Raw genomic sequence first — 27,810 nt, forward strand, 5'->3', positions numbered from 1 at the left:
CCCTTTATTGAGTAGTATTGGCTAGGAAGATGGGGGCCCCTTTATCCCACTTTGGTTGAATATGCGAAGCTGGCTGTAGTTAACTGGCTGTGAGAAGCCAGCTGTATTTGACTGAGAGGCCAGCCGTCTGGCAGACAGAGGGATGAAGGGAGAGAAGAGGAGGAGGGAAGGGAAAGGCTATGATGTCACAGGGTCACCACCACTCCCAAAGGAAGCTGGGAGAGCGAGGGCAGGGGCAGGGACAGGAAACACATGACTAAAAATGAAAAAAGAGGCCCCAGAATGCAGCTGCAGTGTGAGAGAAAGAGAGGAAGATATTCATGGTTGTGACAGTGCTGCTGTGTGGTGGTGTGGTTTAGTAGCGGCAGGTTTCCTCTCTACTCTATAGATTATCTGTTCAATACGCTGCTGTTAAGATGAGCCTGTTTCCTGACTGTCATAGCAAGGCCCTGTCTCTGAAGGGAAACACGTTACGAAGGGACCAGCGATACAGGAATCACATCAAGGGCAAGCAGTAAGTCCTTTTGTTGGATGGATGTACATAAAGGCTAGGATGGGCAGTTGTGTGGTCTGTAGTGGAGTCGTTGGGGTACTTGGTTCCTCTTGGTTGCAGTTCCAGAACTATGTTCCTGTATTTCTACATCTACTCATTGAAACAACTTGCTTAAAATTCGCAGTTTAGTCATGAATACTGTTCACTCGACTAGAGTTGGATGTATTTGTTTACTAATGGAGAAGTGATAGCAGATAGCATGTTGTTAGCATCACAGACTAGACAGAAGGGTGGTTTGGGTGGGCCTGTGAAATCACTTCCTTATTTTTAAACCTCGTTTCCATGTCTGCTTTTCTCACTTTCGTGACCAGAAATATTACAGATGACTTAGTCCAGAATGAATTTGAACAATGCTTGTCAGGCTATGTGTTTATGAACTTAGACCATGTCTCTACTGTGTGTCCCTTTAATGTGACAGTATGTGTTTACTGGTGTGGTGCTCTATACAATCGGTTTGTTTGTCTACCCCTCACCCAGTGTGCAGAAGTGTACATTGTCGAGTCTAGTACACACGTTAACTGTATTCAGGCTGTCACAGTACTGACTCTCCCTCACTCTGCCTGTGTCTCTCTAACTCCCCATGTCTGACTTTGATCATAACTCCCTGTCCACCCTAAGCATGATTTCCCAGCCTCTCTGCTATGTGACTGCTCTGTTTGCAGTGTGTCAGGCTCTATGTAGCCTGGGTGCAGTGTACAGAGAGGACGCCACAGTATGAATCAACTAGATTAGGGATGTAGAGAAGCTTTCAGTGTCGCTGTGATACAGTGCTCCGCCTGTGTTCACTGACTCCAGCTTTCCTCTCTGTATGTTTGTGTGTATGTGTGTGCCTGCCTTGTGTGAGTTGTCAGATAAGCATGTTATCCAACGACAGCCAGACCCTCTTCTGGGAAATTGTTCACAATTTATAAATAGCGGGTCCTATAATCACAGCTGTGAATGGGTGTCTTCCATGGCTTTTGGAGAATACTATGGTGAACTGTAGCTTATGAGTTTTTTTTTTTTAACATAAAGCAGACTTCACACATGTTGTTTAAATACTCTTTAGAATTGTCACTTTCTCATCATATGATGCAAAGTGAATAATGCAGGACAGAGTTCTGTATTTTGAAATGTAATTATCTTAAACTTGATTGCTGAGATGCAAAACATTTGGGACTATATCATTCATGGCTAATGAAACAAATACCAAAATATTGTTTTTTTTGTGGAGTTTTCTTTTATTGTGTGATTGAGGTAGGCTAAATTAGGTGTGGTTGGAATGTTCATAATAGTGAGCATTTGCAAGCTGTGTGCAGGAGCTTCCTCATTTAAGTCACATCATACACTCTGATACAACAGGTGCATTCCTTTTGAAGTAGACACAAATACTCAGAATAGGAGCCGAAACCTGATCAGATCATAAAATGTACACCTCCATGTACAGTACAATAAATCCCCTTCTATAAATTTCTGTGTAACATTGATATTGTAAGGTTATGAAACTATACTTTATGTAAGGTGTCTACTTTAGATGTAACTGAATGTGGTATTGTTTCAGTGATAGTTAACACCAGGCAGAAAGTAATGGATGTGTTGTTAGCCACCTTAAAATGGTTGCGAGAGGAGAAGAGAATAGGGATGAGATGGTGGAGGGTAAGTGAGTGGAGGAGAAGAGTGGTGAGAAGTGGAGGAGAGGTGAGAGCAGAGGAGAAGAGAGGATAAGTGAGAGTGTGGATAAGTGAGAGTGTAACAGAGGAGAGGAGATCACGCATACAGCAGGTGTGTGGGCAGACAGTAACCTGGTTTATACTAAGACGACCAATGTCATCATCAGAGAGGCTGAAGAAATTAAACATCACATCCTCCCGACAGGATTAAATATGCCTGGCTCACCGGCCTGCTCTGTATTTCATCTCTGTATTTCATCTCTGTGTTTCATCTCTGTGTTTCATTTCTGTAGAGCAGCAGGAGGAACAGGCTGTGTACAAATGAAAGGCTGTCGAGGACGGATGTGGAGATTTGTTGACAGATGTTGAGTAAAGGAGGAAGGGAAATTACTCTTAAAGGGTGAACACTGGGTGCTTCTCTTTTCTCCTCCCTCCTTCCCCTCTTTCCTCTCCTTCTCTTCATCCTCCATCACTCTATCACCATTTTCTTTTCTCTCTTCAACCTCCTCCATCATTCAATCACTCTTTCTCTCCTCCTCCTCTGCTATTACTCTCTGTCATCCTTTTATCTAGTTGTCCTTGAGGAGCTTGTAGGGGTCAGAGACACTGTCTGTTTCCTTTCTCTGGCTTTTCTCACCTGAATATATTATATTATATTAGTCCAGAGCAAATTTCAAATTAATTCTTTGGTTAGCTTTTGGCTTATCTCCTAGCCTAGGCCTAGCTTTCCCCACAGTTCTTATCTCGAGGACCAATGGCTAGCTTTGGCAGTTGCAGCTGGCTATTCTTAGGGCTCTGGTAATGGCTATGGCTGCTCAGTGAAACGACCTGTCCTGATTTGTCATAGACGCTTGCTAAAAAACCTTCATGAGCAAGCCTTCCTTCATGACAGGCCTCTGTAAAATGGTATAGAATCAGCTTGAAAAACAGGTTCAGCCCCTGGTTTGACCGTGATCTTGCAGAGTTACTCCACCTCAAGAATTGGCTGACTGGATCAGCCTGAGAAATAAGTGCACTCAGCCTATCCGGGAAGGCCAAAGTTAGTTACTTTAAAGTTCTCTCTCTGTGGGTCTAACCCAAAGAAGTTCTGGAAAACGGTTAAAGACCTGGAGAATAAACCATCCTCCTCACAGCTGCCCATGTCCCTTAAAGTTGATGATGTGGTTGTTACTGACAAGGAGCACATGGCTGAGCTCTTTAATCACCACTTCATTAAATCAGGATTCCTATTTGACTCAGCCATGCCTCCTTGCCTGTCCAACATTTCCTCATCTCCCACCCCTTCTAATGCAACTATCCCCGATGCTTCTCCCTCTTTTTCCCTTGTCCCGCTACAACGTTTCTCCCTGCAGGCAGTCACTAACTCCAAGGTGCTACAGGAGCTCCTGATACTTGACCCCAATGGTTTAGATGGTTTAGACCATTTCTTCTTTAAGGTTGCTGCCCCGATCATCGCCAAGCCTATCTCCAAACTTTTTATCCTGTTTCTCCTTTCTGGGGAGGTTCCCATTGCTTGGAAGGCAGCCACGGTTCGTCCTTTATTTAAAGGGGAGATCAAGCTGATCCTAACTGTTATAGGCCTATTTCTATTTTGTCGTGTTTATCAAAAGTGTTGGAAAAACTTGTCAATTATCAATTGACTGGCTTTCTTGATGTCTATAGTATTCTCTCTGGTATGCAATCTGGTTTCTGCTCAGGTTGTGGATGTGTCACTGCAACCTTAAAGGTCCTCAATGATGTCACCATTGCCCTTGATTCTAAGCAATGTTTTGCTGTTATTTTTATTGACTTGGCCAAAACTTTTGATACGGTACACCATTCCATTCTTGTGGACCGGCTAAGGAATATTGGTGTCTCTGAGGTGTCTTTGGCCTGGTTTGCTAACTACCTATCTCAAAGAGTGCAGTGTAATAAAGTCAGAAAATCTGCTGTCTCAGCCACTGCCTGTCACCAAGGGAGTACCCCAAGGCTCAATCCTAGGCCCACACTCGTCTCAATTTACATCAACAACATAGCTCAGGCAGTAGCAGTAGGAAGCTCTCTCGTCCATTTATATGCAGATGATAGTCTTCTACTCAGCTGGGACCTCTCCGGATTTTGTGTTAAATGCTCTAAAACAAAGCTTTCTTAGTACTAACAAGCTTTCTCTACCCTTAATTGTGTTCTGAACACCTCCAAAACAAAGGTCATGTGGTTTGGTAAGAAGAATGCCCCTCTCCCCACAGGTGTGATTACTACCTCTGAGGGTTTAGAGTTTGAGGTAGTCACCTCATACAAGTACTTGGAAGTATGGCTGGACAGTACACTGTCCTTCTCTCAGCACATATCAAATCTGCAGGCTAAAGTTAAATCTATACTTGGTTTCCTCTATCGTAATCAATCCTCTTTCACCCCAGCTGCCAAACTAATCCTGATTCAGATGACCATCCTACCCATGCTAGATTACGGAGACATCATTTATAGATCAGCAGGTAAGGGTGCTCTCCAGCGGCTAGATGTTCTTTACCATTCGGCCATCAGATTTGCCACCAATGCTCCTTATAGGACACATCACTGCACTCTATACACCCCTGTAAACTGGTAATCTCTGTATACCCGTCGCAAGACCCACTGGTTGATGCTCATTTATAAAACAGTCTTAGGCCTCACTCCCCCCTATCTGAGATACCTACTGCAGCCTTCATCCTACACATACAATACCCGTTCTGCCAGTCACATTCTGTTAAAGGTCCCCAAAGCACACACATCCCTGAGTCGCTCGTCTTTTCAGTTCGCTGCAGCTAGCGACTGGAACGAGCTGCAACAAACACTCAATCTGGACAGTTTTATCTCAATCCCTTCATTCAAAGACTCAATCATGGACACTTTTACTGACAGTTGTGGCTGCTTTGCGTGATGTATTGTCGTCTCTACCTTCTTGCCCTTTGTACTGTTGTCTGTGCCCAATAATGTTTGTACCATGTTTTGTGCTGCTACCATGTTGTGTTGCTACCATGCTGTGTTGCCATGTGTTGCTTCCTTGCTATGTTGTTGTCTTAGGTTTCTCTTTATGTAGTGTTGTGTTGTCTCTCTTGTCGTGATGTGTGTTTTGTCCTATATTTATGTTATTTATTTATTTTAATCCCAGCCTCCGTCCCCGCAGGAAGTCTTTTGCCTTTTGGTAGGCCGTCATTGCAAATAAGAATTTGTTCTTACCTGACTTGCCTTGTTAAGTTAAAAAAATACAAAAATGGCTCAGGACTAGCTTGCTCGAAAGCTCCTTATAAAATGGTTGACTTCAGGAATTCATCTGGTTTGTGGATTTAGGGATTATTGAGGAAATTGGTCTCAAGTCATCAAGTGCTGCAGGTTTATCCCCCCTTCTGTTTTTAGACTGAGATCACTGACTGACACGGTGTCTCTGTTCTGTCTCCAGAACCAAGAACACACAGTTCTGTTTAATAAAGTATTTTTGCACACCGACTAACTTTCCATTGTTGATTTGACATTTACAAAGGAAAAGGGAGTCTGTCTATACATGTAGGTTCTTTCTTTTGATTAAAATCCCACTCCCAAGATTTAAACTTTTGGCCTTGTAATACAAGCCTTTTATCAGACTTCCAGAAATGATATTTGACCTCCCTTATCCCAGTGTTACAGATATAGAATGTATTCACTATTTCACTTCTACACTTTTTCATTCACTTTACCAGTTATATCAGTCCAACATTGCCCAACATCCAGGACTCAACATATTTGTATGCTGAACACAAAAAGTTGTACTTTTACTTCTATGCATTGTGGTCCTCTGACCAGTGACTATTCACTGATACTAGGACAGGACCAGAGGCCAATGTTGTTGGCACCTGATCGTCTCCATCACTCATGTCTTGTTTTGCCCGTGGTCATGGAACATTGAAGAATGACCGGCCATTCTCTTTTTCCAGTCCAGTCTGCCCCAGACAGACAGAATGTGCATAGATAGCTTTGCTGAAAGCCAGACAGACACAGGGTTTAGTGAGCACAAAGGAAACTGCCTCCATCTACACAATTCACCCCCAGCCGCCACACTATTTACCCCCCAGCATACAACCACCACACAGCTCAACAAAGCTCCGTTACCTGCAATGCCCCTGCTTAATAGACCAATAGACTGCCGGTGCTACAACAAAAACTGTTCCCCATTGACAAAAGCTACCGGGCGTTCAGCAGCCATCTTAGAACTCAACCCAGCCAACCACTGTGTTTTTTTCCACCACATGAAAATGCACAGACTATCTTTTCCCTGATCTTTTTGTTCTTGAGAGCTGGGGATGGCTGACACAGGGATAGCTGAGCCCGGCACTGAGAGGGTTTATGCCTGCTCTTTGCTGAGCTTGCAATTGCAGGGGAGGGGTTTCGGCCTGTGTCTGATTGGCTATGGGATTTCCTGGGAGGATTTGAAAACACCCAATGGGGAGGGGCCACCGAGAGGATTAGGTCATGCTTTTTCTGTGAGGGGAGTGACATCATGGTCTGGGAACTGCTCTGCCCTGGGGTGAAGGGTGTCTGGGGAGACGGCAACGAAGGAATGATAAAGAAGAGCGGAATGACAATAAGGGGGTGCAGAGAGGGGGAGGTTGGTTGGGATTGTGATGAATGTGTCTCATTTTGTTGGTGGGCGACACCTTGTGTGGGTTTCTCTCTCTCTTTTTCTAACTTTTTTTTTTGTTCCACTGAAGAAGATTGGTAGAACTTGGCCCCCTGCCAGGAATTCCCCCCTCTATCCCTGTCTTGGTATTCCCTTCCAGTGGAAACGTTACTGGCTTGTTGACAAGATGCGAACAGGAGAGGTGTCTCCCTGGTCTCCCTGACGCTCTCGTTTCCTCATCTTGTTTTCCATTACATACTCTGTCGCTCTTTCTGTATATCTTTCTCTCTCATTCTTTCTCTTACTCTCACCCTCTCTTTCTCGGCCCCCTCTCATAAGACTTAGGTCATATTTCCTCATAGTCACATGCTTGGTGTGGGTTGCAGTCTTGCCGGCAATACCCACTCACAACAACAGCAAGCACTGTATGTAATATAGACAGACACAAATGACCAAGCACTGGATATAATATAGACACAAAGTACATTTTAGATACTGATTAAAAACAAATTGTAATTTGTTTATAAAACACATCAGCATTCAATAGACATGCTAACTAATTAATCATGTTGTCTCATTTCTTTAGTGCAATTTATTGCACGTTCAACTGTGGATTGTGGAATATTGATTTATTGACCACACGGTTTACTGTATGTCTGCCATCTTTTAGATGTATGGAATTGGACAGAGGATGGATCATTGGACACGCAAAATAGATTATTCTGTGTTTGTGTGAGAGAGAAATGGGAGGCTGCATGTGTGGCACATGATTTCTTGCGCTTTTCATAATGCTGCATCCTAAAAAATATTTAAACCTTAAAATCGGTCAACACCTTGTTGGAGGTTCTCTCCTCTTGTCCTCTCCTCCCCTGCCCAGTACAGAGAGCCCTTCCTGTAGACATGACCCACTTCCTTCAGAGGTGTCTCTGCCCACGTCATACCATGACCTCTGTCATCCAGACAGAGAGAAAGGATGGCGAGACTGACATTTTGAAGAGTCCCACCAGAGAGTCTGATTGTTACATAGACTGTCTTTTAGGTTACCGTGAACATTCTATAGTTTGCATGGTTGACTTGTGATGCCAATTTTTGTATTGAAATGTCATCTCAAGCAATACTCCATTCAACTCAGTGATGTGAGGGGTTATCAGTGGAATCAACACATTGTATGTGATGTGAGTGCTGCAGTAACATTAATCCTAGAAACAGAAAAAAACTGTTTACGTTATTGTTTAGTTAGAGACTATGGTACTGGTTTACAGGTTGACCAATAGATCATAGTACACAGCTGAGATGGCATGTTGGTGTAGGAGTTAGAACCACTACCTATGTGGGGAAACTTTCCAGCTATATGTGTCTGTCCCCTGGAGAACTGGGGAAACCACTGTGTCTACTCAGTCTGAAACCTTTGTGGGTGGGATTGTATTACTATTCTCGTGGCTACTGGAAATCCCCAGATGTCCCCACAGGGAAAGTAAAATATAGAAAATGATCCCTTCTGGGACGTTTCCCACGAGGACAAATTCTCTTTTAAGCTTAGGGGTTATGTTTAGGGTTAGGGTTACTATTAGGGTGAGAATTAGGTTTAGGGTTATGGTTAAGGATAGGGGAAATATGATTTTGAATGGAAATTAATTTAAGCCCCCCACAAGGATAGTAAAACAAATATGCTGTGTGTGTGACTCCTCCTGATCAATACCTCTATCTTTAGCTAAATCAAAGAGTGACCTACCGTAGTGACAGGTCAAATTGGCATACTTTTATTAATGTAAACAAACACAATTATTATATTCATGATTTGATATCCATTTAAAATCATTGGAAGCTGTTGATCTGGGTCAGATATTGACCTGGGTCAAATGGTTTGCATGGTAAAGAAGCGGGGCCGGCTCCAGGTATAAGCAACATAAGCTGGTCGCTTAGGGCCCCTTGTCCACTAGGAAATTAGTCATATATATTGTTTGATTGATAGTTAGTCTAGCCAGCTATTTAAACTTGTAGTGATCATGGCACACAGGGCATGTGCCCAGGGGCCCTGACCTCCAGTGGGCCCCAATTGATTGTGTTAGTCATTCTCACGCAGATATGATATTAACATGGCATTAGTCATGGTAGAATTTGGGGAATTTAGCTTTAAAGGCCCCCACCAAAGGGCAATGCTGCCCGTATTTCAATGGAAATTCCTATCCTATAACAGAAATTCTCATTTAGGTTCCACCGCCAACGAATGGCGCAGGCTGCTAATACATATTCATGATTAGGGGTGGGAACATTTTCCAGGTGGAGGTGAGCATGCTAACCTTATCTAGCTAGCTAATGTTATCTGTTGTTGCTACACCGTTTTGAAAAGATTTGCCAGCTGGCTAGGCTATGGCTGGTTCTCAAGCTGGATTTGTCATAAGCATTTAGGGAAAGCTTCGCCACGGATGGATAGGGGAAGCCAGTATATTTGACTTTGCCATCTGTTGTTATCTCCAAAATTTTGGCATGTTCCATAAATTGCAACCACAAATCCGCCATCTAGATAAAAATAATAAGTTGAAGCTCCGGTAATATGGATAGCCTAACTGCACTGCCTAACCGTGCGGAGAAAAAAGTACGATAATGTTTGCTCTCACTGCTGTAGGTGGCTCTGGATAAGAGTGTCCGCTAAATGACTCAAATGGATTGTGATAATTTGCTGGTAAAAAGTGGAGGTCTAAAAACACAAGTTTGCACCCTCTATTTTAATTTGCTCCATGGCTCAGGCGTCTACTGCAAAAAGCTGTTTGGTATTATATTGCTCAGCTCAGTCGCGACTCGTGAAAGAAGGACTTTGCAGGTGTTTCTGATTTAATAAATAATGACATGCTGGTGGGTGGTAACATTCAAATAAAACCAAGCCCTGAAAATAAACGTAGACTGAAAAGTATTAGCATGTCATATCATAGAGGAAACGCCTGGCATTGTCACGAAAACATTCCGAAGTTACACCTTCGGATTTCCCACTTCAACCCCAAATATATCATACTTTGACTAAAACTATGACGTATTGACTTCAATTGTTGTGCAACATCATGGGTAAGTATGGGCATTGTCTTTCAGCTCATGTGGGCATTTTAAACTGATAAAAATTCTCCCCACCCCATGGTCAAAGGGGTAGAATGGCAGGAAATTAGCTGTAAAACTAGAAAAAATCCTCTCTGCCCCATGGCAAAATGAGTAGAATTGCATTAATGTATTATACATAAATTGCTACGTTTTCTCTCCAACCCATGGAAAAATGTGTAGAATTAACTTTTTTTCTCTCTCTCCACCGTCAAGAGAGTGGCCACTAAAATGTGCCTCAGGGTGACAAATCTCCCGGAGGGTCCCCAAAAGGCTGTAAATAAGATAACTAAAGTATACGAACATCAGTCTAATGCGATAATATCTGAATCTATGATAATAACTGTGATCAGAGTCAATGCTATGCTAAATAAATAGGCAAACTATGTTGATTACACAGAGTTTACATATCATTTTTTTATATATATGAAGTGAATGGATTAGTTAATTCTCATGTTCTCTATGAATCTGGTGTTTTGGTCAAACAGTTGTCTCTATATGAATACAGTGTTTTGATCAGTCTGTCTCCCTGTCTCTATGTGAGTGGTGATTTAATATAACATGGGTGTTGCTGGGGGGGGGGTCAAGGATAATTAAATTAATTAATACATTTTATTACAAGGTACTTTGGCTGATTCCATTTGGGAATAAAGGGGTGAAAGAGGGGTCTCCAGATTTTGTGACTCACCTCTCCCCCTTCTTTAGATGTTTCTATTCTCCTAGGTGGTTGCAGCTGGGTGTCTGGCATCTCAGAATCTGGGATCTTTCCTCGTTGCTTGTCTGTTTGCTTATGGAATAGTCATTTGTCAGCCTCCTGTTCATCTCTCTTTCCATCCTTCCACTTCTCCCTCAGCTCATCCCTCCTTTCAGTGCCTCTCTCTCTCCCACCCTCTCTCTCTCTACCCTCTGACCCTGATGACAGAGCCCCGGGGACCTGTCACTCAAATCATCAAGTAAAAACCCATCTAACCCTTTCCTTCCATCCTTTTGGCATAGCTCATCTCCCTGCCTCTACCGTCCTCTTTCTCTATGTCCTTTAAGCATTGCGCCTCTTCTCCCTGTCCTGACATATCCTTTCCTTCTATCTCTTTCAGCAGAGCTAAACCTCTTTTCTCTCTCCTCTGCTAAACTCCACCCTTATGCTTCTAATAGCATGTCCTCCCTCCTCTTTTTTTCTCATATCTCTTTTCTTTCTCTCAATGCTTTCAGTGAACCCTGCACTTAGCTAACCCTGTGCTGCGTGGGCAAGACAAAAGCATGACCATTTGATATGAATAGATATGAGGTCTGCCTTGTAGTTCATATCAGTATCATATCCAGTAAACACTCTCTCTGTAACCATTCCTTTGGTTCAGATCATCATTTTGTCTCCGAATATTTTGGTTATGTTATCTGACACGCAGCCCTTAATCTCATTCTGGTCTTCACCACAGACCATTACTCATCTCACGTTATCACGTCTATATTTACCATTGTGTTTTCTGTGTGGTGGATGGTGGGCCACTGGGCCAGTTCAACATGTAGATAATTTTGTATATATAGTGTATGTGAACACCCCTTTAAGTTAGGGTATTTGGCTATTTCAGCCACGCCCGTTGCTGACAGGTGTTTTAAAATCGATCACACAGCCATGCAATCTCCATAGACAAACATTGACAGTACAATGGCCTTACTGAAGAGCTCAGTGACTTTCAACATGGTACGGTCATATGATGCCACCTTTCCAACAAGTAGGTGCGTCAAATTTCTGGCCTGCTAGGGCTTTCCCGGTTAACTGTAAGTGCTGTTATTGTGAAGTGGAAAAGTCTAGAAGCAACAACGGCTCAGCCACGAAGTGGTATGCCACACAAGCTCACAGAATCATCTGTCCTCAGTTGCAACACTCACTATTGAGGTCCAACCTGCCTCTGGAAGCAATATCAGCACAAGAACTGTTCGTTGGAAGCTTCATGAAATGGGTTACCATTGCCGAGCAGCCGGACACAAGCCTAAGATCACCATGTGCAATGCCAAGCATCGGCTGGAATGGTGTAAAGCTCGACGCCATTGGACTCTGGATCAGTGGAAACGCGTTCTCTGGAGTGATGAATTACGCTTCACCATCTGGCAGTCCGATGGACGAATCTGTGTTTGGCCGATACCAGGAGAACACTACCTGCCCCAATGCATAGTGCCAATTTGGTGGATGAGGAATAATGGTCTGGGGCTGTTTTTCGTGGGTTGGGCTAGGCCCCTTAGTTCCATTGAAGGGACACTACAGCATACAATGAAATTCTATACAATTCTGTGCTTCCAACTTTGTGGCCACATTTTAGGGAAGGTCCTTTCCTGTTTCAGCATGACTGTGCGCAAAGCGAGGTCCATACAGAAGTGGTTTGTCGAGATCGGTATGGAAGAACTTGACTGGCCTCCACAGAGAATTGGACCGCCAACTGCAAGCCGAACCTAATCGGCCAACATAAGTGCCCGACCTCACTAATGCTCTTGTGGCTGAATGGAAGCAAGTCGCCGCAGCAATGTTCCAACATCTAGTGGAAAGCCTTACCAGTAGAGTGGAGGCTGTTATACAGTGCCTTCGGGAAGTTTTCAGACCCCTTGATATTTTCTACATTTAGTTATGTTACAGCATTATTCTAAAATTGATTAAATAAATAAAAATCCTCAGCAATCTACACACAATACCCCTTAATGACAAAGCGAAAACAGGTTTTTTGAAATGTTTGCAAATGTATTACAAATAAAAAACAAACCCTTCAAACCCTTTGGTATAAGACTTGAAATTGAGCTCAGTTGCATCCATTGATCATCCTTGAAATGTTTCTACAACTTGATTGGAGTCCACCTGTGGTAAATTCCATTGATTGGACGTGATTTGGAAAGGCAAACACCTGTCTATATAAGGTCCCACAGTTGACAGTGCATGTCAGAGCAAAAACCAAGCTATGAGGTCAAAGGAATTGAGGTCACAGGATGCCAGGCACAGATCTGGGAAAGGGTACCAAAAAACGTTTGCAGCATTGAAGGTCCCCAAGAACACAGTGGCCTCCATCATTCTTAAATTAAGAAGTTTGGAACCAGAGCTTGAGAGGATCTGTAGCTTGTTTGCGTCAAAAAGACTCTGTAGTAATCACTGCCAAAGGTGCTTCAACAAAGTACTGATTTAAAGGGTCTGAATACTTACATTAATGTCATATTTCATGTACACTGCTCAAAAAAATAAAGGGAACACTAAAATAACACATCCTAGATCTGAATGAATGAAATATTCTTATTAAATACTTTTTTCTTTACATAGTTGAATGTGCTGACAACAAAATCACACAAATTATCAATGGAAATCGAATGTATCAACCCATGGAGGTGTGGATTTGGAGTCACACTCAAAATTAAAGTGTAAAACCACACTACAGGCTGATCCAACTTTGATGTATTGTCCTTAAAACAAGTTAAAATGAGGCTCAGTAGTGTGTGTGTGGCCTGCACGTGCCTGTATGACCTCCCTACAACGCCTGGGCATGCTCCTGATGAGGTGGCGGATGGTCTCCTGAGGGATCTCCTCCCAGACCTGGACTAAAGCATCCGCCAACTCCTGGACAGTCTGTGGTGCAACGTGGCACCACCGTTGGTGGATGCAGCGAGACATGATGTCCCAGATGTGCTCAATTGGATTCAGGTCTGGGGAACGGGCGGGCCAGTCCATAGCATCAATGCCTTCATCTTGCAGGAACTGCTGACACACTCCAGCCACATGAGGTCTAGCATTGTCTTGCATAAGGAGGAACGCAGGGCCAACCGCACCAGCATATGGTCTCACAAGGGGTCTGAGGATCTCATCTCGGTACCTAATGGTAGTCACCTCTGGCGAGCACATGGAGGGCTGTGCGGCCCCCCAAAGAAATGCCACCCCACACCATGACTGACCCACCGCCAAACCGGTAATGCTGGAGGATGTTGCAGGCAGCAGAAAGTTCTCCACGGCGTCTCCAGACTCTGTCACGTCTGTCACGTGCTCAGTGTGAACCTGCTTTCATCTGTGAAGAGCACAGGGCGCCAGTGGCGAATTTGCCAATCTTGGTGTTCTCTGGCAAATGCCAAACGTCCTGCACGGTGTTGGGCTGTAAGCACAACCCCCACCTGTGGACGTCGGGCCCTCATACCACCCTCATGGAGTCTGTTTCTGACCGTTTGAGCAGACACATGCACATTTGTGGCCTGCTGGAGGTCATTTTGCAGGGCTCTGGCAGTGCTCCTCCTGCTCCTCCTTGCACAAAGGCGGAGGTAGCGGTCCTGCTGCTGGGTTGTTGCCCTCCTACGGCCTACTGTACTGGCCTGTCTCCTGGTAGCGCCTCCATGCTCTGGACACTACGCTGACAGACACAGCAAACCTTCTTGCCACAGCTCGCATTGATGTGCCATCCTGGATGAGCTGCACTACCTGAGCCATTTGTGTGGGTTGTAGACTCCGTCTCATGCTACCACTAGAGTGAAAGCACCGCCAGCATTCAAAAGTGACCAAAACATCAGCCAGGAAGCATAGGAACTGAGAAGTGGTCTGTGGTTACCACCTGCAGAACCACTCCTTTATTGGGGGGTGTCTTGCTAATTGCTTATAATTTCCACCTGTTGTCTATTCCATTTGCACAACAGCATGTGAAATTTATTGTCATTCAGTGTTGCTTCCTAAGTGGACAGTTTGATTTCACAGAAGTGTGATTGACTTGGAGTTACATTGTGTTGTTTAAGTGTTCCCTTTATTTTTTTGAGCAGTGTATTTATTTATTTATTTATTATACATTTGCTAACATTTCAAAAAAACTGTTTTTGACTTGTCATTATTGGGTATTGTGTGTTGATTGATAAGGAAAACATTTTTTAAATCAATTTCAAAAGAAGGTTGTAATGTAACAAAATGTGAAAAGTCTAGTAGTCGAAAGCACTGTTACAGCAAAGGGTGAACCAACTCCATATTAATGCCCATGATTTTGGAATGAGATGTCCATACTTTTGGTCATGTAGTGTATGTCCCCCCCACTTCTAAAACCACAGTTGCGCCCTTCGTGTATAAGAAGTAGTAGTACTGAACTCAGGGCAAGCTCTTAGTCATCCAGCAGGGTATTCGGTACAATGGGTTAGAGAGACTCTCTCTGGGTCTTTCAAACAGTTAATCCTCTTATGTGCCCCCTGTAATGCAAACACACACGCATGCGCGCACACACACACAGGCATGGACGTGTGCACACAGGCACAAATCCAAAGGGTATCCCACAAACACATACACTCACACTTTTACTCGCATGTAATCCAACTACATATTCACCATATTCATATGGTGTTCTGCTACAGTACAGTTCAGCGCTACATGCCCTTCCCTGATAAAGTGACCAGCTTGGATTTAGCTCGATAGCGTTGAAGCCCTTTGTGTACTGATATGACTGTGTGTGTAGAGAAGGCCCAGGTATGACTTTGACTCTGCAGGAGGCTGCAGGGACTCTGCAGTGGAGAGGGGGAGGTGCAGCTGGAAGACGGGACTGCTGACTAGGTAGAGTAGTGTGGCTGAGATTGTCCTCTGGCTACCCTTGACCCATTTCTGCCTCCACATGCTCAGCATACTGCATGCAGCAGGATCAGGGTCTAGTAGTGGGAGCTCTGTCTTTGACCATTACACTCACATGTTCACTGTGTGTGCAATTCAGTGTGTACATGTCAGTGTTTATGTGTGTTTCTGCAGGGGTGTATGCATGTGTGTCCTGGATAGACTTAAAGAAGACTGATGATAACTGCAGAAACGCATGGGAAATGATCTGTCCACTCCAGTGCCTCAATGGGTTTCCACTCACTTTCCACCCCATCATCCTCTACCGTACACCAATGCCCTCATCCCCACTCGCACTAGGCTTCCCTCCCCACAGTCCCCAGGCCCCTAAGATTCATTTGTTAACATTACACCCCATACCCTTACCCCACTGCCCCATCTCCTTTCCCCTTCTAGGCCTCTGGTCTGGATGTACTGTAGCCCAGCAGAGAGGCAGCAGATGGGGATTGATGACCAACAGTCCCCCTGACTCCCCCAGGTCTGTTCCTATTGATCCCTGGCTGTTTGGCAGAGGAAGGCCAGAGAGGAGACAAGGGACCAGGAAGGCTGATGGAAGTGTGTGTCTGTTTGTCAGAGGAGTCTGATGGGAGGAGCTATAGGAGAATGGGCTCTTAGTAATGACCTGAATGGAATCAATGGAACGGAGTGTTTTATGTATTTGATACCGTCCGCCTATAGTTCCTAACATCAGCCTCCTCTGGTGTGTGTGTCTCTGTGATTAGTGACTGTGTTGTCGTCTGTGTTGTCATCTCCTCGCCTCTCCCCTTCACTCCTCAGTACTCACCCTGTCTATCAGCCAATGATCTCTATCTGCCTGACATCACTACCAAATCATTCAGCTCTGTCCTGTTCTCTCCTCTTCTCTCCCTGCGAGAGATACCTCACTATCAGTTCTCTTAATGTACTGTTACTGACAGCGGTAGGTCCATTCCTTAAGATCTCCACATGCAGATAGCCCCTTATGTCTATGATATAATTAAGCAATACGGCCCGAGGGGGTGTGGTATATGGCCAATAAACAATGGCTAAGGGCCTGGAATACAGCCCTTAGCCGTAGTATATTGGCCATATACCACAAACCCCCGAGGTACCTTATTAATATTATAAATTGGTTCCCAACGTAATTAGAACAGTAAAAATAAATGCTTTGTCATACCCGTGGTATACAATCTTATACACTATGGCTGTCAGCCAGTCAGCATTCAGGGCGTTTGAACCACACGGTTTATACATGTGGTTATATATCTGAGATGTTTTATTCTAAATCAAATGTTATTGGAATGTATAAAATCACTTTTCAATCATAGTCGACATTATAATGGTGATGTAATGTTTACCTTGGCATTCCCCTGTGTGTGAGAAACTAGTTTTGTGGATCAAAAGCCACTGGATAAACAACCATGTTGTTACAGTTGGATGTTGTGTTTGGACAGCATTGCCATGTGTAGGTGTCTTATCTGTGATCTCACTTTGGTCTAACACTTAATGTATGTGGGAGTATTGCTTTAGTCTTAGTGGTTAAGGAAATGTAACTTTCATCACTTTCAGATCTCTGATGCATTATCTGTTGCAATTGTCTTCAGTAAGACACATGTCAGTGGTTTAGCCCGTTGATGGGCTCTAATCAGTGGGTGAGCCTGAGGGCCTTCTAGGCCTTCAGAAAATGTATTTTAAATAAAATGTTGCTTTAATTTCAACTTCATATTTTGAATAATTTTTATGATCTTCTGATTTCATCTCTTCAGTTTGTGTTGGAAAGAGAATACTTTCCCTGGGTAGAAAAATCTAGCTGGCTCAGCCAGCCAATGGGTAGGCCTTCAGAAGCTTTATTAGAGCAGACATTTGGAATGACAGGTGAATGAACCAATCACATTTGGGTGCAATGGGTGGGACTATTTGGGAATAAAACATGAAGGCCTGTCACTACTGATGAGCCAATAATGAGCAGTAGGCTAGTTTTCCCATGCTTTTGTTGTAGTCTGTGTGACAATGGCGGCAACTGTAGCAGATGTTATTGAGGAGGATGTGGTGGCTAATTTGTTAGTCTTGAAAATGACGATGCTAACTTTCAACGAGAAGTTAAATGTTGTGCAGAGGGGGAGGCCAAATCCAGCACTGCCAGGATTGGTGCAACGAGGAAAGAACTTTGAAAGGCATTTTCAAATTTTCAATTATAAGTGCTATCCATAGATGGCTGTGTGTGATCAACCAAGAAGCTTTAGTACTGGGATTGTCTACTCTTTAGCACCGACAAGAAGTCAACCTGGGCCAGTACTGGTTTCAAAGACCTAGCCAGTTTTATGAAGTCAGCTCTGCCAAATAAACTTACAAACATGCACATAATTCCTCTCGCTCTCCTTGTTCAGATGCTGTCAGTGCAGTGCCTCCCTGTCCCACTGGTACTATCAGAAGGAGGGCCGGCTCTTCTGCAAGAAGGATTACTGGGCCAAGTTCGGAGAGCTGTGCCATGGATGCAACGACCCCATCACAACCGGCCTGATCATGGTAAGATAGTCTTCCGCCACAAACAGCACAGTAACTAGATCCTCCTGACTACAGTACTAGGTATCCCTCTCCTCTCTGTCTTCACCAGTCAATCTCTCTAATCAGCCAGACTTGATACGACACTCCTGTTACAGTCTGTCGGATATGGTTTCCCCAACAACATCCACACAAACACTGGTCTCCACTTTACAGTACCTGTAATTATACCATATGCTTTACACATCCCTGTAAGCCTTCCAGGGAGAGTCATTAACTGTTGTTTAAGTAAAGAGAACAGTCTGAGAGGAGAGGTGGTGAAAGGACATGTGGAGGATGGACATACTCTATGATTTTCCCTTCTCTGATCAGGGGTGTTGGGTTGTTCTGAAATGGGTTTAATAACTTTACTAGTCACTAGAGCAGGGTTCAGCCACCAGACAGATGATATTAAAGCTTCTGCCAAGAGTACTTGGAAATATGTCAAAGTCTACATTGTGAAAAAGAAACGCCTGTCTGCTTTGCATAAAGAGCAGATAACAACGTGAGTGTAGCCTGTGAGAAATACTGTTAATTGTGCAGTAACCATTTGCATTCTCCCCAGCAGTAGCATGTCACACTTTGAAATGTGGTATATTACCATCATGCCATTTGAAGTGGGATTTCACCTGGTTTCTCTCTTTAGTATATCAAAATGGGTGAAATATTGTGGTGACTTAATCCATGTTTATGAGCTATGTTGTGTTCAGTATGCCATAAGGGTTGCCCACGCAGATAGAAATGGAAATAGGTATTTTGTATTACAAATCAGCCGTAGGCAGGCGGCATAGGCGGCACATGAGTGTCAAGTTTGGGGAAGCTAATTTTCACTGTATATACACTTTTATAATAAAGCATTCCATTCATCATCACTTTTGCAGACTTATGTAAGCTATGCTATGTACTATTCCTAATGTGATGAGTAGATTGGATAGTCATCATTTTGGCTAATAATATAACTCAATCACTGTTTGCAAAAAAGACCGTTCAATGCATGGCTGAGGACGTAGAGTAGGCCTAAACTATAGGCGACAGTGCCTTCAGAAAGTATTCATAGCCCTGGACTTATTCCACAGTTGGTGTTATTACATGTGTATGTGTATACTAGACAGCACAACGTGTTGATGTCACGTTGCGCAGTACAAGACTAGGGACTCGGTTTGTTTCACTTTTTAACAACAAACTACCTAGTTAGATAATAAAAGTTTACAATAGTTGTCCTATTCATATCTGGATCCTGGGACGCAGTTCGCATTAACGCTGGGACCGCTGATATATGTATCGGGATCCGTGCTCAAACAAGGTGGTACTACATTGCCGGAGCAGCTAGCCTAGCTGCTAGCTATCAAGCTAGGCAACCTGGTCTACTATTGATAGATACCAAGCACGCTAAGCGGTTAGCCCTTGTGGCTAGGGCCGCACTATTTGTCTCAGTTTTAGGACTACTGATTTCCAGAGTTTTCTACTGCCGGCGTCTCTCATTTCACGGAGTGAATAGTGGACTCGTCAAACAATTAGTACTGTCATGCCTCCGAAAAAAGACAAGGATCACATCTCTGCTGGGGAGGTACATTAACTCTTGGAGAAGTAGAACGTTTCCTATAAGTAAATTATACTTCAGCAGGAAAATAACTTTGAAAGCTTCGTACAAATGATCATGGAGTCTACCAACAAACGGCTGGACTACCTTACTAAAGATATACAAGACATTAAAGCAAGCCTTCAGTTCACACAGAAGGATGTGGATGTATTGAAGACCACACAAGATACACTGTTCCTCTATGCGGAATGAAATCACCACAGACAGAGAGGGCCTCCAGAACATGTCTGGGAAGGCAGAATGAAATCACCACAGACGGAGAGGGCCTCCAGAACATGTCTGGGAAGGCTGATTACCTGGATGGACAATTGAGGAGAAATAATATTTTAATAGATGGTATCCAGGAGAGACAAAGTGAGATATGAGCTGAATCAGAGGACAAAGTTCAAAAGCTGTTTTCTGAGGAGCTACAATCGGATCAACATGTTGAACTGGAACGTGCTCACCTGTCTGGGAAGCCAGGGGTCTCTAGTGGTACCAATGGAACCAGACCAAGGCCAACTGTAGTGAAATTCCTCAGGTTCACGGATAAGCTTGCAGTCCTTGAAAAAGCCAAATGTCTTAAATGGTCCTTCATCTTCATCATCTCCGATGCAGCCCGTCAAAGAAGAAAGGAACTAATACCAGCTATGAAGGCTGCAAAAGAACGAGGTGACATGACATATCTGATGTATGACCAATTGATTGTTCACCCTCCCTCCCAAGGTGACATACACAAGTAATTCCAGCCACACACACACACACAATGACTGACACTGACTAACATTGACTGACTGACTGACTGACTGAGATTCCAACTTCTGATTCATGATTGGACATTTAAATACTGTAAATCTACCAAAGAAAGGCCTGTTAATTGCTCACTTGAATATATGCAGTTTAAGGAACAGAATTCATGAAATATGCTGTCTAGCGCATCAAACAAGATGAATCTATTGGCAATATCAGAGACTCACTTGGACCCTTCTTTTGAGGATGCTGAGATCTCTATCCATGGACACAATTTGTTCAGGAGGACCAGAAATAGATGTGTGGGTTGCAGTTTAGATCCAGAGTCCTATTCCAGCAAAACTATGTAAGGACTTAATGTTGACTGGATTAGAGGCGCAATGGGTACAGGTGCATTGACCACATTTGAAACCTATACTAGTTGGTTGCTGCTATTAGCCTCCTAATGCTGATGTGAAATATCTTGATGTAATTTGTGAAATGTTGCATAAGGTATCTGATGAAAATAGGGAAATATATTTTTGGGGAGATATGAATATAGATTTTTTTGAACACCAACTGTCCAATGAGAAATACACTTATTTCTGTTGCCAATGTATGTAACCTGACCCAAGTTGTGACATTACCAACCAGAACGTTCACTAATAGGTCCGGAATCACATCATCAACTTGTATCGATCACAATTTTACTAACATGGCTGAACCTGTATCAGTGGCACTAGGTTGCAGTGATCATAACTTGGTTGCACTCACTAGGAAACTAAAATACCAAAGGCTGGCCCTAAAATAATCTACCTTCCAATGGCACGTTGTTTTAGCTAATCCAAGTTTATAATTTTAAAAGGCTAATTGTTCATTAGAAAACCCTTTTGCAATTGTGTTGGCATAGCTGAAAACTGTTATGCTGATTTTTAAAGAAGCAATAATACTGGCCTTATTTAGACTAGTTAAGTATCTGGAGCATCAGCATTTGTGGATTCGATCACAGGCTCAAAATGGCCCGAAACAAAGACCGTTCTTCTGAAACTCGTCAGTCGATTCTTGTTCTGAGAAATATAAGGCCATTCCATGTGAGAAATTGCCAAGAAACTGAAGATCTCGTACAACGCTGTGTACTACTCCCTTCACAGAACAGTGCAAACTGTCTCTAACCAGAATAGAAAGAGGAGTGGGAGGCCCCGGTGCACAACTGAGCAAGAGGACAAGTACATTAAAGTGTCTAGTTTGAGAAACAGACGCCTCACAAGTCCTCAACTGGCAGCTTCATTAAATAGTACCTGCAAAACACCAGTCAACAGTGAAGAGGTGACTCCGGGATGCTGGCCTTCAAGGCAGAGTTCCTCTGTCCAGTGTCTGTGTTCTTTTGCCCATCTTAATCTTTTCTTTTTATTGGCCTATCCCGAGATATGGCTTTTTCTTTGCAACTCTGCCTAGGAGGCAGGATTCCTCCAGTTTAGACCAAGCAGCCTTCATGTTCGCAGCATTGTCTGTCACCAGTGCAAATACCTTCTGTGGTCCAAGGTTATTGATTGCCTTCAGCTCATCTGCAATGTAGAGACCGGTGTGTCTGTTGTCCCTTGTGTCTGTGCTCTTGTAGAATACTGGTTGAGGGGTGGAGATGATAGTTAACTATTCATTGCCCACAAACATTTGACCACCCATCAGAGATGATTGCAATACAGTCTGCTTTCTCTATGATTTGCTTGACCTTCACTTGAACTCTGTTGAACTCTGCATCCACCAAAAAAACTTCTGATTCCCGGAGGACCATGAGCTGTTGCTATCATTAATGTGTCTGTTTCACACCCAATCCCACCACACTGCACTATCATGTAGGGTTTCTATTGGCCAATCCTAACTCACTAAGATCACTTTATTAGTCAATTGCATACAAGGTCCTACCAAAATTGGACCTCCGTTTTCAACCCAACACATACATACAGTACCAGTCAAAAGTTTGGACACACTCTAGGGTTTTTCTTTATTTGTACTATTTTGTACATTGTGGCTTGGTCTTTTACCAAATAGGGCTATCTTCTGCATAACCCCCTACCTTGTCACAACACAACTGATTGGCTCAAATGCATTAAGAAGGAAAGAAATTCCACAAATTAGTTTGTGAAGGCACACCTGTTAATTGAAATTCATTCCAGGTGACTACCTCATCAAGCTGGTTGAGAGAATGCCAAGAGTGTGCAAAGCTGTCATCAAGGCAAAGGGTGGCTACTTTGAAGAATCTCAAATATAACATATATTTTGATTTGTTTAACACTTTTTTTGGTTACTACATGATTCCATGTTTTATTTCATAGTTTTGTTTGTCACGTACACATGGTTGGCAGATGTTAATGCGAGTGTAGCGAAATGCTTGTGCTTTTGGTTCCGACACTGCAGTAAGATCTAACAAGTAATCTAACAATTCCCTAATAACTACCTAATACACACATCTAATGGGGTGAATGAGAATATGTACATATAAATATATGGATGAGTTGGATGCGTCCGTGTATCTATGTGTCCCGTGCAAGTATGTGTGTCATTACACTCAGCCCTCTGCAGTGCAAGGTCAGTAATGAACCACCCACCCAGTGGAGGCCAGCAGAGTCCAAAGTGAATCAGAGATGGCAGCTAGCGCTCACCCTGCCCTGCTACCCGCTACCCATTACCTAGTCCTCTACAGGGCCAGATGTATCAGTCACATTCCCATTACAGTGCAAAGACATCAGCTATTGATTGACGTCTGACCGCGGTTAAGTTCAACCAAGACGGTCAGGCAATCACGTTTACACAGATGTCAGACCAATGGTGTTATAGACGGACGGACTGACCAACTGAACTGAATGGCAGACAAGGTCAATTTCCTCTGCTTATTTTCATCCCCTGCACTCTGGACGTGTGGCGTGATGCAGTCCAATCCCACACTGCCCACCCTTGGCATCCGGCCAGCGAAACCGGGCAGACTGCATTTTTCTTCAGCCCACAAAATGCATCCTCTGAAAGAGGGTAGTGTTTTTGTTGTTGGAGCCAGGACATAGAAGCACACTAAAATAGTGTAATGCAATGTGGGTATGACTCACAGTCTGCCTGCTGATTGAAATGTTACATTGATTAGGTCGTTTGGGTAGGAGAAGAGAACGACATGTATAGAGACATTTCTAACCATGTCACTGTGCCTCTGCCTTCGATGAGTCTAGAGCCTCAGAATGGATCATTGAGAAATGATCAATTTCTCAAACAGCTTAGTTGAATTCCTTCCGCTCTGGTATAGTGTTGCAGTGTCCAGTGGGAGTAGGCAGGCTATGCCCCTGCAGGTATTCTAATGGGGTCAACCACAACTCCAAGATAATTAACTCCCTTTGGTGGTTAATAAAACATTTGAAGGCCAGGATCATTTCACTATTATCAGTGGATGGATATTGGGAAATAGACATATTTTCAAGATACTTTACAGTACATGAAATGTCCCTCCCTTTCACAGACAATCCCAGTTTAGCAACATCTTATAACAACTCCCATTGGTGTGACAGCACATTGTTTAGGTGGGAGTAATGTTGTTTTCTAAGTGTCTCATAATAATCTCTATGGTCCGATTAGCCTTGAGTATCTGTTGGGAAAGACACTCACTTTCAGACATTAAGACTGTAAGATGTTCAGTTTGTGACCATGGTGATTGAGCAATAGTCAGTGAACAAAAGTGTCATATTCTGAAGTTTGGGTGGAAGTTGTTTTGTTTGTGTCTGATCAGATATGCATGGGGTTTGTTGGAAAGTAGGCTAGAGTTACTGTAAGGGTTTCAGCATGTCAACATAGAGGTTGAGCAACAGTGGTAGCAGGAGTGTGTGTGAAATACAGAAAGGGGGCTTAGCAGGAAGGAAGTGTAAGGTTATAGTGAGATGGAATTGACTTACCATGACCTCCCTGCCTTGTCTTGTTTGCCTGCCTACAATGACTTTGTCAACATTTTCCATCCCACACCATAGAATGGAGAGATCTTTGCATATTCACACGTATCCACGCATAACAATATGAACTTCAACCTCGTCTGACACTGATGAGCGTCTTCAATGAGACGGCCATCATTTATGACATTTTAGTACCTTTTCAGATTCAATACTCTTAGCTTTTTATTGGGGTTTTCCAATGATCTTATGTGTCGTGGCACATTCACATTCCTCCCCAGTAGAAACCTGTTTCAAACAACTTCATTTAAAAAACCACCTCCATGGATTTTTTTTCTTCCCCCCTACTAGTGAAATTTCCCAAACATGGTTTGTTATGTGACTGGTCTCAGTGGGTTGTCTTTGTTAGCTTCAAACAGCTACATTTTAGTCCTCCACAAAGCTACATTTTGAAGGAGAGCATCAATAACATTGTCCAGCGCTTGTCTCCTCCACCATCGACGTCTGCCTGTCTTCCCTCCTGAAGACACAGGCTCTCTGTAGTGTTTAAGTTTTTACTCCTTTTTTAAACACTTTTTGTCACTCCTTAGGCTGTCGCAGTGCAGAGAGGAAGGAACGGATTCTATGAAAAAACATGACTACCAGTGGTTTTCAGACTGCTTTATCTATTTGGTATTTATATTTAAATTGTCTGGTTTGGGTTAATATGGATACTTCTTTGAATGAGTCAATCAGTTGGGTAGTAACCTTTTTACTCCATGGTAAGAATTAGCCTCTCTACCAGGCCTTTCAGATATAGACAATAAAGCTTCATAACAGTCAGCCAGTCTTGTCACCTGGTTAGTTTTAGCCTAGATGCCTTATTAGATTTGGCTGTCTGGTTGTGACCGCCTGGTTACATGTAGGTGATGTGACTGTTCAATGGACCAGTTATCCGTCCTGTCACCTTTTGGGTGGTTGGCTGGGATGCTCTGAAGCACTCAGGCTGCATTAGACTGAGTCTGAAATGGAGCCCTATTAGGGCACTACATTTGACCGGGGCCCATATGTGCCATTTCAGACACATCCTCAATCGATTGTGTGTGTTTTTGATGGGAGGTCCATCAGACACTGCAGATGCTCCGGCCTTTCTCTATTAACATCTGCCGAGTCAGATGGCCCCAGGCAGCAGCTGGTATAAGAGAGTGGGGGGATAGAGGAAGGGGGGCGAGCGATGGACTGAGGTGAGGGAAAGTCTGACACAGAGAGAAAAGGTAAGAGAAGGAGAGAGCTAGAGACATAATAGAGTGAGCAAACAAATGGGACAGCAGGGACCGTCATCCAGCCTGAAACCAAGATCGCTGTCTGTCTGTGACTGTAGCACCTGGACAGGATCACTGATGCTACAGTTCTCTAAATAACATGTAAACACACCACCGCCACGCCCTGGCGTGGTCTGGCACTCCACAATGGTCACTGTGTTCAGCAAGTTATCATGTTATCATGTTATGGTGTGATGTGGTGATGCGTTGGTGTTCCTCTGCTTCATGTTTTACATTTAAAGAGCAGAGAATATTAACCATTACTGTGTTCTTAAAGGCACAATCTGGGATATTTACAATGGCCATTTCAATGAATGATATACATGTAACTGCCAATAGAGTTCCTTTATGTTGGCAGTTACCTGTAAGTTACCCATTTGATTCTTGAAGAACAAAAAATGTATAACAGCCTCATGAGCTTAGTACAACTGTCTTACCCTATCATAACCCCAAATATAAGGTTTTATTACCTCATTATGGTCATCTTCCTCTTAGGTGTTTGATGTTCCAGGTGGTTTGTATAGTAGATTGCGTTTAGGTTTTAAAAAGTATGTTTGTGTTCTAATCTTCCAATATGTGCTTTTACAGATGTAGGATCTTAATTTGATCACCCAGGAAATGTTAATGTTAATGTAGTTTATTTGAGGTTTAAAAAGGCTTTGGAATTTTGTAATTTCCACTGAAATTTTACTTGATTTTCCCTTATGTAAAATGTACCAACCCCTAATAAAATGTCCATGAATTATACTCCACATAATAATTCACATTTCCTGTTGCTGCAGGATTATTTTCCCGCTGTAGCAAACTGGCTCAAATTAAGATCCTACATTTGTATAATCATTCTGTCATCCTCCCCACTAGTACAGTAAGCCCTTTAATGCAAGTGATGTTAGATGACATGGTGGTGTTGCGTGAGGGCTTTGGCTGGCCCCCTTTTTTTATTTGACATTTCCGACAGAGTATTAAATATGATCGCCTGTCAGCTGTGACTGAGCTAGAGGAGGTTTGGAATAGGGGGGACTAGGGAAAGGGGGATGGGGGAAGAAAGAGGGAGAAATATAAGAGGGGGGGTATTTTCTGAAGACATCAGAGAGGAGACACAGCCAGCAGGCGCATGGGTGGGCTGGACCAGGCAGGAAACGATGAGGTCATAGAAACAGAGAGAGAGAGCGGCTGCCGCTTGTTAGAGTGAGTGAGAGAGAGAGAGAGGGGCAACGAGGGAGGGAGGGGAATGAGCAGCCTGTGACATCGTTTCAGATATGAGCTCAGTGGCAAAGGCGTGGACAGCTCCTCTCTTTCTCTCTCACTCTCCGCCTCATCCTTTTCTCTCTCTCTCATTTGGCCTCTGCCTCTGTGTTGTTGTGACAGCAGTGTGGGCTCACCAGAATGAACTAGTCTTGCCGGGAGTAGAGTGGACTGTATAGGAAAGCAGCAGCAGGGAGGCTGTCATGGTGTCAGATTTATTTTTCTGGGGATTTTGCTGTCTCAAGCTGTGGAAAAGGGACAGAAAGGTAAGATGGCTTTCCCTATGTAGACTGTGATGGAGTGAAAGGGCTTGGCTAGCTTCAGCCGGTTGATTGGCGGGGTGGCAGTCGGGCTGTCTCAAGTGGCTTGTGTTGAGTAAGCAGGCTTGATTCTGCTGTGTTTGTGTTTTAGGTCTCCATCTCTCTCTCTATTGCATGTTTTAAGTAGAAATAGAACATCAATATTGATATTGTATCGTCCCTAAAATGATCTTGTTAAGATCATGTTGAAATGGTTGCAATGATCTCTAAGAAACTGGGTCCATGACATATACATTTTTTATTTAATAATTTTTGTTTCATGAAATAGACATGAGCCTAGGCGGTCACATGGTCTATATTTAGAGTAGGTCCTGCCCTAGATAAAGCATACTTTGAGCCCCAGCTACAGTAGGCTAGGCTTGTTAAAGATTGATTGTAGATCTGAGATGACTGCAGCCTGCACTGTACATATGCACAATATAAACACACAGGCCTATGTATACGCAGTCACACACATGTACAGTGGTTTCTCTGAGCCTCTACCGGATGTCCACCTATCTATCAGATGTAACTCAAAGCTTCATCGACTGACCATGAAGTATCATGTTGATTTCATTAACAGCAGCCCTAAAGCAGTTGTGGCTCATCATGATGCTGTTGATGCTAAAGGATGGCCTTAACATGCTGTAGATGCTACAGGATGGCCGTAACATGCTGTAGATGCTACAGGATGGCCGTAACATGCTGTTGATGCTACAGGATGGC

At 43.4% G+C, this 27,810-nt stretch overlaps 1 protein-coding gene across 4 annotated transcripts in view; it reads left to right on the top strand.

Annotated features, from left to right (window-relative positions):
• The window catches only part of LOC109875615 (LIM domain kinase 1-like), a 64,788-nt gene that overhangs the window by 13,049 nt on the left and 23,929 nt on the right, over positions 1-27,810 (top strand). For 2 of the 4 annotated variants that reach the window (XM_020467991.2, XM_020467993.2), the window contains one exon: positions 17,858-17,996. In XM_020467991.2, the coding sequence (XP_020323580.1) occupies positions 17,858-17,996 (139 nt within the window). Of the gene's footprint in view, positions 1-304; positions 515-17,857; positions 17,997-26,815; positions 27,052-27,810 lie in introns of those variants that run through there. The other 2 variants (XM_020467992.2, XM_020467994.2) reach the window with 2 other exon arrangements.

This window comes from Oncorhynchus kisutch, linkage group LG18 (genome assembly GCF_002021735.2).
Source record: "Oncorhynchus kisutch isolate 150728-3 linkage group LG18, Okis_V2, whole genome shotgun sequence".
Taxonomy (NCBI): Eukaryota; Metazoa; Chordata; class Actinopteri; order Salmoniformes; family Salmonidae; genus Oncorhynchus; species Oncorhynchus kisutch.